The following is a 16,947-nucleotide window of genomic DNA, read 5'->3' on the forward strand; positions in this document are numbered from 1 at the left end:
CACACACACAATTTTTGGGGGTTTCTTAGAGATTGCTGTGTATCTGTGTGTTTATTAACTTTGTCCAGCTGGTCTCAGCTGTTTTGGCGGTTAGTCACCCCTCCCTCCCAGGGTTTAAGCTCACCCCTCCCCACTTTTCAAGTAAGCAGGTCTTTTTCGTGCAGCTGGTTGGGACAGATCCAATGCGATCATTCTTCCTCTATATTATAGAGGTAAATAAGAATTTTAATCAGTTGTGTTATGACCGGCAAATTTGGTCATGCCTTGGTGTAGCTTGCAGGCTTAAAATGCTTTGGCCAAAGGGTTTAACTAAAATGACTCTTTTTCAAGGGATATATAGGTATTTCACTGTGCATTTTTGTCATATTGGATGTAGTATTGGGCTTTTCTGTGTTTTGTTGTATACAGCTTTCAATCACTTTATATAGGTATAAATGAAATTGGTAAGCAGGTGTTTATATTTTATTGCTTAATGTTACATAGATGAAACATAAGTATGCACACTTTTCCAACAGAAAGATACAACTTGCATACTTTAATGTAAATGCTATTTAACAAAATTAGTCTCAACTGTTAATTAGAAAATAATGTAGGAAGTGTACATTATTGAACATAATTTGCTTAATTACTACAACTAGCATTATTTCAATCAAAATTACAGTAAGTGATCAGAAACGCTACATCAAGATGGAATTTGTATTTCTCTTAAACAAAAACATAAGGTGACAATTCGCTAAATGGCATTCACCAGTACCTGTTCATTGACATTAACTATAACGGATTTAAGAGAATTTACCGACTTTACGGAGTAATTCCTTTATAAATACTAAATTAACTACATTCACTAACAATCACATCCATGTGTGCTCTTCAAAAGATTGTTCAAATCAAAACATTATGTTAAAGGCCAACGTTTGCATTACTTGTCAGTTCTGTATAATGCACATATGAATATTGCGGTTTAGAATCAAGACGACTAGAGACTAAAAATACTCAAACTTTTCCGAAAGGACAAAAAAAATGAAAAAAATAAAACTATGATTTTATGATTTGTAATATATATATATATATATATATATATATATATATATATATATATATATATATATATATATATATATATATGATGTTCTATTATTACATTGTGAACTCTTCAATACATTTTGGTTTCACAATCCAGAATCCAAAGCCCTGCTGTTCAAAATAGGATTTCAACGAGCATTTAGCTTCTTTGTAGTGTCCAGATATACTCTAAAAAATAAGAAATTAAGGATTACTGCAGTTTTATATTATTCAATGTTTGTGCTGCATAAGAAAAATAACTAAAAATGTATGTGTACACATTTTAACAGAATTCCATTTCTCTCTAAGGGAAAAAAAGTACTTTATTAATAGAAGGGAGCCAACTGTCAATGCGTTTAACTTTTACCTCAGAAATGCAGAAAAGGAACAAAAACCAAATTTAAGTTTCCTTTTTGGCAATAAATACACTTTGATCAATCAACTACACTTTCAATAGGTATAATAACTTTTTGGTTTCTTTCTTCAAGGTCTGTTAGTTTCAGCCATAGGTCTAAAACTCGCAAAATAGCAGCTTGACCCTCGATGGTGAATGCACAGCCCCGAACCCTTTTTCTTCATATGAATAGTAGAAAACATTTAAACAATGTTTAGAACCTCACTGTTAAAACTACCTTTATCATTGAAATCATATTACGAACTGTATATTCTAGACACCAAACGTGGAAATATTTACCTTTGCCTCATTGTATGTTAGACCTGGAACTAGGTCTTCTCTTTTAGCTTCCTTTACGAGCAAATTAAACCGACTTAACATAGCTGCTTTGCAAAGACGGCTTGCCATAGATGCCCCACTTTTAAATGGTGAACTGAGAAATTAATCAGGAAATTGAATTATATTTCATAAAAAATAAATATATATATATATGTGTAAAAAAGAGAAGAAACACACAGCGCAATCCCACAGTATTATCTAATAAATCAATACCACCACATATACATCGAAGTGTATAACCCTTACAATCTATCTATCCATGACTCTGTGCTGCCAATTAGGTCTACAGCTCCACAAGCTGTGAAAGGTTAGATACCAGAAGAATGACCAAAGCGCATGGGGAGACAAGAAAGAGTAACAACATAGGGTAGTATGTCTGGAAATGTAACCCCTTAATTGGTAAGATATGCACTCACTGCGTTTCTTGCTCTTTAAAAACAATTGAGAATTTGATGAGTGTGAGATACTCTGACATTCTCGATTGTTTTTAAATAGCTCACAAAGTGTGCGTTTTTTACCTACTATGATCTATTAAGTTTTTTTATCATTAAAACTGTGTTACACTATTCTGTGTGTTCTTTACATATATATATATATATATATATATATATCACAACCTATGAAATGGAAACTTGGCAGTGAAGAATCGTTGCAGAATATCCGAGGATACAGATCCAGGAAAAGTTCACAGAGTATCTACAGAGTTCCAGATCCCAGGGTGGATAAAAGGCCTGAATTACAAGAAACGCAGTGAGTGCATATCTTACCAATTAAGGGGTTACATTTCCAGACATACTACCCTATGTTGTTTCTCTTTCTTGTCTCCCCATGCGCCCAGGTCATTCTTCTGGTGTGTGTGTATATATACAGGCGGTCCTCGTTTTACGACGCTTCGTTTTACGACGAACGGCTTATCCGACGCTTGTCAATGCATCCCTATGGCCCGTTTTACGACGCCCGAACGGCTTATCCGACGCTTTAAAAAATTGCTACAAATGAACAACCAGACGGCTGCAGGCTAAGGAGATCATTCTGAACAGTCTGTGTGAAGGTTTGGTGGTGTATTTTAGGCCCTAAACCATGGCTGATCAAAGCAAAAAGCAAAGTGCTGTTACTCCAAAAAGGAATAGAAAATCTATAACTTTGGAGACCAAGCACAATATCATAAAGCGCTCTGAGAAAGGAGACACGAACACAGAAATTGGACGTTCCTTGGATATACCTCGCACAACTATTGTGACTATAATAAAAGACAAGGCAAGAATCCTGGAACAGATCAAGGGCTCAGCACCTATGCAAGGTACGACAATAAGGCAACGTGCTGGGCATATTGCTGAGGTAGAAAAACTCCTCATCATATGGCTGGAAGATCAATCCCAGCGTCATGTGCCCATTAGTTTAGCCTTAATTCAGGCCAAGGCTTTGAGTCTGTATGAGGGCATTAAGCAACAGCATGGAGAAGGGGCCACTGAGGAAACGTTCACTGCAAGTAAGGGCTGGTTTATGCGGTTTAAAGAGAGGGCAAACTTGCATAACATTAAAGTGACCGGTGAAGCTGCTAGTGCTGATGAGGAGGCAGCTAAAACCTTCCCTGTTACATTGGCCAAAATTATAGAGGACGGTGGCTATTGCGCACGTCAAGTGTTCAATGTTGATGAGACTGGGCTCTACTGGAAGAAAATGCCCAGTAGAAGCTACATTGCAAGAGAGGAAAAATCTATGCCCGGGTTTAAAGTTGCAAAGGACAGGCTGACTCTTCTGCTTGGTTCAAATGCTGCAGGTGATTTCAAGCTAAAACCTTTGCTTGTTTATCATGCAGAAAACCCTAGGGCATTCAAGGGTTATGCAAAGCACACACTTCCAGTGATTTGGAAGTCCAACCGTAAAGCATGGGTAACAGGGAGCCTTTTTGAGGACTGGTTCCAGCATCAATTTGTTCCGACTGTGCAATTATATTGCATGAACCAGAACCTCGATTTCAAAGCGTTGCTGCTCCTGGACAATGCTCCTGGCCATCCCGTGTACCTGGATGACCATCATCCAAACATCATGGTGGTGTTCATGCCCCCCAACACCACCTCACTGATACAGCCGATGGACCAGGGTGTTATCGCTTCCTTCAAGGCCTACTATCTTAGGCGAACATTTGCCCAGGCCATCAGAGCAACCGATGTGGAAGGTGGTCCAACCCTAAAAGAATTTTGGAAGGGTTACAACATTCTTCATGCAGTGAGAAACATCGGAGAGGCATGGAATGAGGTGAAACAATCCAATCTAAACGGAGTTTGGCGTAATTTGTGCCCGGATTTTGTGTCTGATGTCCAAGGCCTTACAGAGACTGTTGCAGAAGTTACAGAAACTGTTGTGCAAATGGCCAGAGATCTCAACTTGGAGGTGGAAACCGAGGATATTGAGGAGTTGCTCGCCTCACATTCTAACGAGTTGAGCAATGAAGACCTCATGCAATTAGAGGAGCAAAAAATTGCTGAAGAGGAGGCCCACCAATCTGCTGATGTGGCACAGCCACAGCCACGTAAATCTTTGTCTAGCAAAATGTTGGCTGCGGCATTCAAGCACATTGATAGCGCACTGGCCATATTTGAGGACAATGACCCTAACATTGAACGGAGTTCAACAGTCAGTCGTGGGGTGTCTAACCAAATCAGCTGCTATAGAGAGATCTACACGCAGAAAAGGAAAGGATCTGTCCAGACTTCAATGAAGAGGTTCTTCAAGAGGCCGAAACCTTCAACCGCACCTACATCACCTCCAAAAAGTCCGTTGTCTATTGAAGATTCCCCCCCCCCATCATCTTCCTCCAATAATTGATGTGTTTTTTTTTTTGCTCGTGTACATTTCTGTACAGAATACAGCATAGTTTTATTTTTATAGTTTTATTTTACAGTTCTGTAATCAATAAATATAATGTTTACATCATAATCTATGTGTGTGCTGCATATCTTATTGCTTGAGTAACATTTTCTGTGTATTTTAGCATTAAAAATGCCTTCAGGAACGGAACGTTTAATTTAAACTGTGTTCCTATGGGAAAACGGGTTTCGCTTTACGACGCTTCGCTATCCGACGCCATTTTGAGTAACGCATTGCGTCGGATAACCGAGGACCGCCTGTATATATATATATATATATATTAAAAAAAAGCCTATAGGGAACCATGTTAAAAATGGTTATTGAGGCTAAAAGTGACACTGTGTGCTCATTTGCATGTCATTTCCCATAATCCCTTGCTGCAGTAGAAGTGCTGTATGCTGGGTGATAGTGGGGAAAGGCGGGGTTGCAGACCTGCCTAAGACATGCAGATGAGCATATAGCTATATTTGCATATATATATATATATATATATATATATATGTATGATTGATTTTCTGAAATGGCAGCTAATATGTTAAACTGTTAATTTGCAATTATCTGAAATAAATCCATCAACTGTCCTGTATTAAACATTTAATCTTACACAGTACTGCAGGTTAAGAAAGCATTAATATGGTTCTGAAGATAATCCTAGATTTGATTTACAAAGCTCTGAATGATGCTGCTCCCCATTATATCTCAGCCCTCATTCCCAAATATATCTCTAAATGCCATCTCCACTATGCCCACGATATTCGCCTCTCCTCCTGCCTAATTGCCTGCTCTCATTCCTGTCTACAAGACTTCGCCCATGCTGCCCCCTCTCTCTGGAATTGCCATGCACCACCAGATTTTCTCCCCCAGCTTTCAGACATTTAAAATCTCCTGGAAAAATCCCTTTTCAAGGAAGCCTATCTTGCATACACCACCTCCCCTTCAACCCTACTGGGATCAGCTGTACAGCTGGACCAAACTTCACACCAACACCCCCTACCATCCTCACCCACAAACCTTAATGGGATCAGCTGTGGACTGGACCATACTCCACCCTGAACCATACTCTATCACACAATGTGCAGCCACTTTTCATTTTGTCCCAACATTTCCCCTTATTCAATCAGGAGCAGGGCCCTCTTTACCTTCTGTATCTGTTTGCCCTTTTCTGTCCTTATTTGTATGTCATTCTGTTTATGTAATTGAATCACTCTGTACCCCCCGCTGAATATGTTGGCATTTTACAAATAAACGATAATATGAATATGCAAAAATATCAAACACGTGATAAAGCAAGTATTATATATATATATATATATATATATATATATAAAAAAAAGAAAATCACCTTTCAGTTACTTTTCCTCTTAATGCATCCACAACTTCCAATGAAACGTCTCCTTGTGACCAATTCAAACTTTGTGATCGATTAACATCCGTTTGAATTGGGTGAGTAGATGTGACAACACTTATGTAAGGTCTGTTTACTATATAAAACATCGGAAGCTGTGAAGTAAGTGCATCATCAACTCGTTGTTTAACAGCTATTTCCAATCTTCTAGTATCCATACAATTTCCGTTACCTGAAAAGTAAAAAACTATTTTAAAAATAAAATCAAAAAGCCGTGAAAGCAGTCTATAAATACCATAGGATTATTATTATTATTATTATTATTTTTAAAAACCTCCCCCCAAAATTAATAAAAATATTCATAACTATTAAAGTCTAAACATGAAAACATTCGTAATTATTTTTCACAATTATGAGGAAGTGACTATCCACAATTTGGGATATGTTGAAATAAATTGAAATTCTTTTTTTATTCTCTGGACATTTCCTTCACATTGAACAGAAAAAACTGTTCTAACTTGATGCTGCTACTGTATGTAAAACACGTTGCAAAAAAGTGGTGGTAAGATTAGTAATTCGTATATTTTGAAAATGTAAACCTCCGACACGTCACAAGGAGAGATAAAAAAAGGCTAAACCCAAACAAATGAAGGCTGGAGGATTTAGATTTTAAAAGATTGTACAGTTCAAAACAAAATCCTAAATAGGTGCTTTGACAAGGCAAGATTAAACAAATTGAATATTTGTTGGAAATTAAATTGGAATTGTATGTCTATTTATATAGCGCCAAAAGTGTACTCAGCGCTTCACAAAGAATACAGTACTGGGAATTATAATTATACAATAAGTGCAGCAAAATCAGACAATAGGAAAGGAAATCCCTCCCCCGAAAAGCTTACAATCTAAGGCTGGGGCCATAGAGGGGGGGAGCAGTGCTGAGGCGCGCTGACGCTGAGGCTCGCCTGCTGAAGCTGTGCGATTCCATGCACATGCAGGCAAGCCAGCGGGCGCGATCGGGAGGCGGGGGAGGTGGTGGGAGGCGGGGCAGTGACGTCGCTGGGCCAATCGCCCGCGACGCACAGACGTCAACATCACGGCGCCAACGTCACGCTTCGCGCTGATTGGATGTTTTCGCCGATAGCGCTCTGAAAAACAGCTTGTCTGTCAGCTGAAAAATCCAGCGCCTCAGCACGCCTGAGGACGCTCGCGTGAGCCCCCTCTAAAGACATCCTCATTGAGGATGCAGGGGCTCAGCGCGGAGCGTCCGCACGGCACAGCACGGCTTGTCCTTCTATGGACGCAGCCTAAGAGTGAAAAATTATTAATGCTGTATGTTATGGGGCTGCCCGAAAATCACAATGTTTTAAGAATAAATTAGGATACGGTCAGATCCTCAGCTGTGATCTGAAACCAAGTACTTCGCTCATTTACTGGCATAAATAAGTTAGACCTGTTTAAAGCTGCAGACCAAGCAATATCCTACATTTTTTTTTTAAAGTAAATCAGTCCTGTACTATGAGAAAATCCTTGTAGCATAAAAAAAAAAAAAAAAAAAATACTCAAGACATTTTTTATGTATTATAATGTAAGCATTTTTTGTTTCTATAGCAACCATTTAAAAAGTCACACCCCCTTCCTCATCTGAAACAGGCTCTGGCGCACCCCTTTTTGAGTCCTGCTCTCGCTCTAGCAGTGCACCAATTTTATCTAGTGACTGCCTGGTCACATGATTTCCCCCCGAGAACTTTGCATCTTCTGCTGCACTGACCGCCATTTAGTGAACCCAGAGTCAAACCTTCACCGATAGATCGGCAATTGAGCTAATTACTTATTCTGTGGATTGTATTGATGCACATATTAAACTTTTTTTTTTTTAAACAGCAGCTTGAACTGCTGCTTTAAGACTTGGCTTTAGCGAGTATTGTATAGCTAACTGGCTCATTTTACAGAACTGGAGTTTCTCCAAATGGATACACACTTTAATATACAGGCATACCCCAGTTTAAGGACACTCACGAGTAAGGACATATCGCCCAATAGGCAAACGGCAGCTCGTGCATGCGCCTGTCAAACGTCCTGAACAGCAATACCGGCTCCCTACCTGTTCTGAAGCTGTGCGCAAGCAGGGAGACTATAGAGCCTGTTACAAATGCGTTATTTACATCAGTTATGCACGTATATGACGATTGCAGTACAGTACATGCATCGATAAGTGGTAAAAAAGGTAGTGCTTCACTTTAAGTACATATTCACTTTACATACATGCTCTGGACCCGTTGCGTACGTTAATGCGGGGTATGCCTGTAACTTGCTGACTTAGAAAAAGGAACCATACTGTATTTTATTCAATAATTAATTTTTATTTTCCCAAGTGATTTGTTCCCCAAGTTCTTCTTTTTTTTTGGGGGGGGGGGGAATATCCTTTTTTCTTCTGTCCTCCCCAAGCATTTCGTTTTGATGACCATCATTAAGTGTACTTGCCTACAAATTACCCTATTTCCTCGATTCTAAGACGCCATCGATTCTAAGACGCACCCTTGATTTAATAAAAAAAATTTGGGGGGAAAAACACTATATTAAATGTGCAGAATTTTTCTCTGGGGGAAAGAGAGAGTGGATAGAGAGGGAGAAGGGGGGGAGAGAATGGAGAGAAGGGTGGAAGGAGAGGAGAGAAGGGGAGAGAGGAGAGGGGGGGAGAGAGAAAAGGAGAGGGGGGAGAGAGAAGGAGAGAGATAGGAGGGATTGGGGGGAGATGGATAGGAGGATAGGGGGAGAGGGATAGGAGGGAAGGGGGAGAGGGATAGGAGGGAAGTGGGGAGAGAGAATGGAAGGACACACAGACACAGACAGACACAGACAGACAGAGAGACAGACACACAGATACAGACAGAGATACAGACAGAGATAAACACAGAGATACACACAAACACACACACACACACACACACACAGAGAGATACAAAGAGATACACACACAGATCTCCTTCTGCACGTGCAGCTCACACATAGATTTGACAGGAGGGAGGGGGGCTTCTGTGAAGACATACCCCTGTCCATGGGATCTCCACTGAACTCTCTGCACCTCATGGAGGGGGAGCGGCCATTATCTCTCTGTACAGAGAGGAGGGGGGCTGTGATCGCAACTATGCTGTTATGCTAAGACCCGGCCGGCATCTGCAACATATCTCTCTGCACGAGGGGGAGGAGGGGAGCCGTGATCGCAGACATTTTTGCTGCACACAGAAAACCCGGCAGGCATCTACAGCAGCGCCCCCTGGCTGTATTTTTCAGTACATCGATTGTAAGACGCAGTCCTATTTCAGCCAAGTGAAAAAGGGGAAAAAACTGCGTCTTACAATCGAGGAAATACAGTAGGTTAGAGCCTTGTGATTTAATTTACATAGCCAGTGTACACAGCGTTTTACAAAATTACAATACAAATGAAATAAAGTACAAACAAATGGGATAAATGCAACAGGTAACTGACATTAGGCTAAGGGAGACCTTGCCCCGAAGAGCTATTTCAGTATTCCAATTTGTAACTATTTCTACAGAATTTTTTATTGTATATAAAAAAAAAAAACATAAGTAAACTGTTAATGCAGTAAATATATAAAAATGATTGAAAGGCAAGTAAAACATATACATGGCATTACAAATCAAACATAGCTACTTCCCTTTTTTACTTAAATAAAAAAGGTGCCACATGCCTTAAAGCAACAATCCTGGTTTAATTTTTTAGATTTATGTTTTTATTACATGATTGAAGCAAATGTTCTCCAGAGCTGAACTGTGTTAATTTCAGCTCCGGGAACCCCCTGCTTCCAGAGATACTTCCCTCCATAGAGATGCCGGTATCTCTCCAGACAGGGAACTTGTCTGCCTAACAATGGTGGTGTTTAAATCTCCCACGTCACGTGGGCCAATAGAAAGTCGTGATGTCAACCGTTGCGGCTTCCTATTGGCCTGTGGGACATTTACTGTAAACTTACCAGAGATACCGGCACCCCCTATGGAGGCAAGTATTTCCGGAAGCAAGGGGCCTCTGGGGCTGAAATAAACGCGGTTCAGCTCCGGAGACCCCTTGCTTCAATCCTGTAACAAACTATAAATATAAAAATGAAACCTGGACTGCAGCTTTATTACTTACACTGATTCTCAACATCAATGACGACATTTACTGTATGGTGCTCAGGACAGACAGCAAGTCTACGGTACGGACATCAGATAAGTGTGATCTCATAACTGCCTTCACTAAAGGCTCTGGTACATGGAACCGTTCCCATTACGGTATCTCAGAGATTGTACCTGCTAATTTAACCGTTCTGACCACGGTTTTATACGCTGTTGATTCGGTCGGCAGTGCACCGTTCTTATCACAGGACTAACATCAGAGTCATACAGTTGATTCCAGTATTAGCTCAGGTGGATGTCACAATCACCTCCATTACAGTAACCGTTATTACCCCAGTACAGAGGTATCTTGTAAATATATTCCGATAGTAGCAACCGTTATTACCACGTCAGAGGCATATGTAAATATAGATTTTATTGTAGCGTGGTCAATGGAGGGGGGAGCTGGCTTAGAAACTACCTTCCTCCTAGTAGGCTCAATTGGCTGATTCGGTTCCCTTATTCATTCCCTAACCTAGGGTCTGGTTACCACGCAATCGCATCACACAGATAGTTCAAGCACATAATCTACTCTGGGTTATTATCCTCCTAATGATATCTTACCTAATAGTGAACAACATACTAAGTGGCAATATCTGCATACTCTAGGGCTTGACGAGTATATAGTTATATGTATTAGACAAGCACATACTGTTTGATAGGATCATTACACAGTGCCTGATATTGATGTAGCGAAGACCGGATCCATGGCTAACTTTAGACAGTAATTTGTTGTTGCATGTGGGACATCTTATTTACCCCTTGTATTTTAACTTTGGTATGTTAATAAAGAATATTTTAATACTTGCACTACACGTTCCGTTGTTCTTTGTGGGGTTAGATTTCCAGCATTTATTCATGTTGGCCATACTCAATCCTGATATATTTCATCAGACTGATTTCTTCATAAATTGACGAGTGGGTTCAAGTGCATGTAAATTGGGGACTTTTTTGACTCACCATCTCCTTTGGGACCTGGTGGTGTTCAGTATCTCTTTGTATTGCAAAAGAACAGCCACTTCTACACAAACCTATATAATTTAGACTTGAGGGAACCAAACCCCAAGAAAGTGAGTGCAGCCCAGATAGAGGAATGCCTGAATAAATGTAATCTGCTCAATCTAACCATGGATGACTTGGAGTGTGAACTTTGAAATAACTGCAAGGCCATTAAGTCACTGAAAAGAAAGACCCCAGGTCCAGACTATTGAACCTTTATTACAAAAAAATGATTTTAAACTCTTGCTTTTTTCTACTAGACATGTTTAATAGCTTCTTGTAAGGGGAGCAGATACCCACTCAAATCATGCAAGGCAAATGTAGTGGTTATACCGAAGGCAGGCAAAAACCCTATGAATTGTGCCAGTTATATGCCAATATCCTTCCCTCTGACCTAAACATAATGTAGGAAAATTCTAGCTAATAGGTTAAAGACAATTCTACCTGCCTGATCTACAATGATCAATCCTGATTAATAAGTGAATACCAGGGATTAGACAATACATGTAAAATCATTAATATAATAGACTATATAAATGTGGACTAGGTCTAAAACCATGCGATTGAGCTTGGATCCAGAAAAGGCTTTCCACAGAATTATGAGACTTCCCGATTGGGACTCTAGAAGCATTTGGCTTCAAAGGTCAATATCAGAGTGGTTCAAAAGCCTGGGATGTCCCTTGTCCCCACTATTTGTCCTTCTGATAGAACCTCTGGTGACCATGATCAATCACAATCTCAATATACAAGGCATCCGGATAGACAAGCACATTTTTTAATTGTCTATTTGCAGATGACATCATACTGACAATTTCCAGCCCAATAACCTCCCTCACTAATCTGCAGTCAACATTATTGTATTTCGGACTCCTTTCAGAATATAAAATCAACACAGCCAAATCAGAAGCCCTAAATTTAACACTCCCAAAGCTAGAAGTAAAGATGCTTGAACAAATTTTTAACTATCGTTGGCAAATCTATAAATTAACATATCTAGGGATTTTCTTAACCAAAAATTATCCGACACTATATAAATGTAACAACCTGGAATTATTCACAAAAATCAAAGACCTGCAATCCTGGAATAGATACCAGATTTCATGGATGGGTTATATCACATCCGTCAAAATGAATATACTACAAGGTTATTAGCCTATATCAATTTCAAACTCTTCCGATACCTATCCCATTAAAATATATTAGGGACTTCTGGTTATGGTGCCGACAGGGAGAGACTGGAAGAGCGGAAGAGCTCCGCTTAGCCCTGGAGGGAAAGACCCCAAAACCAGCCAAAATCAGTTGCAACAGATACTAAAAATCTACCTGCAATCTTCCACAGGCCTCCACAACCAGCTTGGACAATTAAAATTTTAATCAGACTTGCACAGCCCGTCACAGACCCTCGCAGCTTCATACGACCGCTAACGATCCACTGCAAGGCATCGGGACACCCTGAATTCCCCCACGACCACCGGCGAGTCTCTGCAGAGCATCGGTACCACCCTCTACCATCTACAGCTTCCACGCCCACCCTGGAACTGATACAGTGCACTGGACCATCTTGCAGCTTCTCAGTTGCCTACAATCCACTGCATCAAGCCAGAATCCACCACAGCTCCCCGCAATCATCCGCCGACATTCATTCGTATCCGTGGTGCGTCCAAACCCCTGCGGCTAACTGACCAGCCCGCAAATATCCGCAGTACACCCAGGCAAATTTTGCAAAGAAGAGAAATCTACCAAGAACAGAAATCCATGGAACACAGGGCGGAATCCGTGAAAAACAGAGACCCAGCAGTTACCTTCCGCGAATAACCACGGAGCGTTGAAGCCCCCCCGCAGCTTCCCACGGTTGAACACAGACAACCATAAAGATCTTGAGCTTTTTACTCCCCCGCACAGTCGACTATAAAACTCTGCAAATCACCAACAACCCGTAAGAGGCCTCCCAAGCCCACCACGGTCCAACCAACCAGTTGAGGCAGATTACAAGTGCAGGCAGATTGCCTGAAACTCATTTCAACTTTCTGCAATCCAGACTTATCTGAAACAAGGTAAACACAAAAAAAAACCACTTACAGTACCCCTGCACACGAGCACCGACTCCCGCAAAACACATTCATTCATAAATACCTGCAAATATCACAGCCATCCAAAGCCAGTAGAGACCAGACACTTAACTGTTCTATAGAAAAGTACTTTCAAAGGCAATAACAGATGGCGTTGAAACCGAGGCAGGAAGGGGCAAACAGGCGGGGCAGGAAAGGCTCTAAGGAGGCTGAGAAGGGCCATGAGGCAGACATGTCTGACAACCAACATACTGTACAAGACCGGATCACAATGCGCAAAATACAATAGATTACAAATTAATAGCCAAAGCTGTGGCACTTCTGCCCAAGAAACAGAACACTGATAAAATTCAAAAGGACAGTGGAGGAAGCGGATGCCAGAATAAGCATGCTAGAAGGTAAGGAACCAGGAAAGCACAGCAGGCCAAAAAGCGGGGACCAAGCAAAGCGTGAGCTATTAAAAATGAGGTTTATTCATGTTGAAAACACAGCAGAAAAATGAAGGAGTGCAAATGGTTGGACTCCTAAAAGAATTCACTAAATTGCACACCACTGGAATTAAAATGTACCTTTTATTGATTTACTTAAAACATATATTGCCCCGCTTTCCCCCTTCTAGCAAATTTGTCCCTGACGAAGCTCCATAGCTGGAGGGAAACGCGCGTTGGACGTGCAATGTTGGAGCTGTTTTAATGTAGTGTTTGTAGTCTCCTGGTTCAGCTCATACAGTTCATGATACTACTCTATTATAGCTTAGTGTCACTCAGTCAGTGAGGTTTGCTGCCATCTCTCTACCTTGTTACTATTGTGCTTTGCAGTCTCTGTGTTGTGAATTTATTTCACTGCACTGCTGGCTGCCCCATGTAGTGTCGATTAGTGTTTCTGCACTCATGATGTTTACACCTTCTACTCTGGATATGACTTCATATAATACTGGGGGTCTGGTAATAAGCAAATTATCTTACTAGGTGGAGCTCTTACTAATTTTATTGCAATACTTCTCTCCTCTCTGACGTTTACATCCTTTATTATCTGTTCTGTTGGCAGTTCCAGAGGGGTTTAACCCTGACTAATAGCACTCTTAGTCTCCTACACCCTACCACATTTAACTGGTAAATAGGGTCTTTCCATCTTAATAATTAGGTGACCTAGGTGCTACGCATTGTTGATTTAATTTCTTTTTAATTTCGTTACACACTTCTTTGGTAATATATGTTTTAAGTAAATCAATAAAAGGTACATTTTAATTCCAGTGGTGTGCAATTTAGTGAATTCTTTTAGGAGTCCAACCATTTGCACTCCTTCATTTTTCTGATTCACGTTTCAGCTCACAGTTTGTACCCACTTTATGATTATCAATTTATAATTCTGTATTCATTATCAATACAATTTGTATGATTTTGTGATCACTCCCTATCCCTTCCTCCTTTTGTGTACTTCAGTCAATTCTGGGGTACTCTTCTAAGCCCCTTCTAGGGAGTGGATCCACTATTCATACGTACCATGGCAGGGTACCTCACTGGTGGCATGGATATGTCTAGCTGGCAGGATGAAGCTAGAAATGTTTTTAGCAAGACACCACAGGGTGCATCAGACACAGATCATGACATTGTTAATTATTTTCGCAATATTTCTAAACTTTTGCGGACCCAATCACAAGTTTGGTGGGAAATTACTAGTTTACAGAGCTATCTTGACTCTGATATGATTCCACGAGGACTGAGATTGAAACTTAGACCTGCCTATTACATTACCTCTGGAGACTTTATCAAAAAATGGGAAGACACTCTATCCAAGTGTTCAAATGAATTAATGACGCTCCTTATCGATCATGAGAAATCACGTTTAGAGGTAACCAATAAAGATCTTGATCTCAACTTAAAGGACCGTAGTAAATACAATCAATTACAGGAATTTGAGGAAATGGAGCGCCAATTGGAAACTAATATGACCAAATTCAAACAAGAGCTCAAGGATAGGAAACATACTAAGTATCTCAGAGATAGCAATGACTACGAACAAGGCACTGTTTACAGATACCCTATAAGATCTAGGAGGAGGGGAAACTTCTCTGAGTATTCCTCATCAGAGACAGATGTCTCTGATGGAGAGCAGTCAGGGTCCAGATCTAAGGGCCAAAATAAAGGTAGAGGTAGGAAGGCTACTAAAGATACTCAGGGTTTTTTTTAGCACAGACCCATCTACACGCAAAACCCGAAGGGGAAAAAAGAAATCTAAGGCCAAAGAAAAATCCAAATGTTCCCCCGACCCAATGAACAATGAGAACAGTGACACAGATGCTTTGCAAGTATTTAATTTGTCAAGCCACACTTTCAGTGACACTCAACTCAATTTATTGAAGAAAGGTCTCTCTTTCTCACCCACTTCTGACTTTAATTTGTTTGAGTGGGTGAAGGACTTGAACCTCTTCGGCAGACGGTTACTGCTCCACAAATTCTACTCTAAGCGAGCTACTGATAACCCAAATCTGTTCACTGATGGCTTGAATATGCAAGATAGGCAGGACTTTGATGATCTCTGTCAGTTACTTGAGCAAAATGTTTCCACCAACACTGATATAACTGGACCATTCACCCATCTCAAAAATAAAAGTCACTTTACCCCACCGATTACCATCTGCCCAGCTGTTGAACTATTTGTCACCTGCGTTACTAGGGACCTAGAAGCCGAACCAAGACACTATAGGTCTGATAATAACCTTACATCTGAGGAAAGAGCTGGCCTAAAAGAACTTATGTCTAACAAAGCTTACACCATAAAACCATCTGATAAAGGTGGAAACATTGTGATCCAAGACACAGAAACCTATGTTAAAGAAAACATGAGGCTCCTTAGCGATAAAACGTGTTAAGAGACCCTTGAGGGCAGCCCAACATCTAAATATAAATCAGATTTGTTAAATATCTTATAAGATGCCCTGGATATGGATATGATAAGTCGAAATGAGTTTGAATTTATGTACCCCAAGTCACCTACTGTGGCAACATTTTATACCTTACCTAAGGTACATAAACGGTTACAGTCCCCCCCCCTGGATGCCCAATCGTCTCGGGTAATAATAGACACAATTTATTTGTATTGGACCTGCTTAATTTTGTGTTAACTCATAATTATTTTGTTTTTGATGGTACGTATTACCACCAGACCCAGGGAACAGCTATGGGCACGGCCTGTGCACCCACATATGCGAACCTGTACCTGGGCTGGTGGGAATGTGTCCACGTCTTCAATGAGGAACTTTCTATGTATACTGACCACATCTCCATGTGGATCAGATACATAGATGATATCCTCCTTTTATGGGAGGGCTCTCCAAAACTCCTTCATGATTTTGTCGAGCACCTTAACACCAATGTGTTAAATTTGAGGCTGACTACTGTACTGAGTACTACTTCCATCACCTTCCTAGATCTGAATATATATGTCGATACTGACCGGAACATTCAAACAAAGGTCTTTAGGAAGAGTACAGCTACAAATAGCCTGTTACTGGCACAAAGCCAGCACCCTACTAGCCGTATAGCAGGTATCCCCACGGGGCAATACCTTCGCTTAAGGCGAAACTGCTCCACAACACAGGAGTTCATTATACAATCTAAAGAATTACGATCTAGGTTTCTCAGTCGTGGATACAACATCAAAACACTTAATAAGGCTTATCATCGGGCACTGCA

At 40.6% G+C, this 16,947-nt stretch overlaps 1 protein-coding gene across 3 annotated transcripts in view; it reads right to left on the minus strand.

The window, feature by feature from the left end:
- Positions 1 to 444: 444 nt before the first annotated feature.
- The window catches only part of ADAD1 (adenosine deaminase domain containing 1), a 78,098-nt gene continuing 61,595 nt past the window's right edge, over positions 445 to 16,947 (minus strand). For all 3 annotated transcript variants that reach the window (XM_075615764.1, XM_075615754.1, XM_075615772.1), the window contains 3 exons: positions 6,009 to 6,243; positions 1,757 to 1,889; positions 445 to 1,251 (listed from right to left, as the gene is read on the minus strand). In XM_075615764.1, coding sequence (XP_075471879.1) covers positions 1,138 to 1,251; positions 1,757 to 1,889; positions 6,009 to 6,243 — 482 coding nt within the window. In that variant the 3' untranslated portion in view covers positions 445 to 1,137. The remainder of the gene's footprint in view (positions 1,252 to 1,756; positions 1,890 to 6,008; positions 6,244 to 16,947) is intronic.

This window comes from Ascaphus truei, chromosome 1, assembly GCF_040206685.1.
Source record: "Ascaphus truei isolate aAscTru1 chromosome 1, aAscTru1.hap1, whole genome shotgun sequence".
In the NCBI taxonomy this organism is placed as follows: Eukaryota; Metazoa; Chordata; class Amphibia; order Anura; family Ascaphidae; genus Ascaphus; species Ascaphus truei.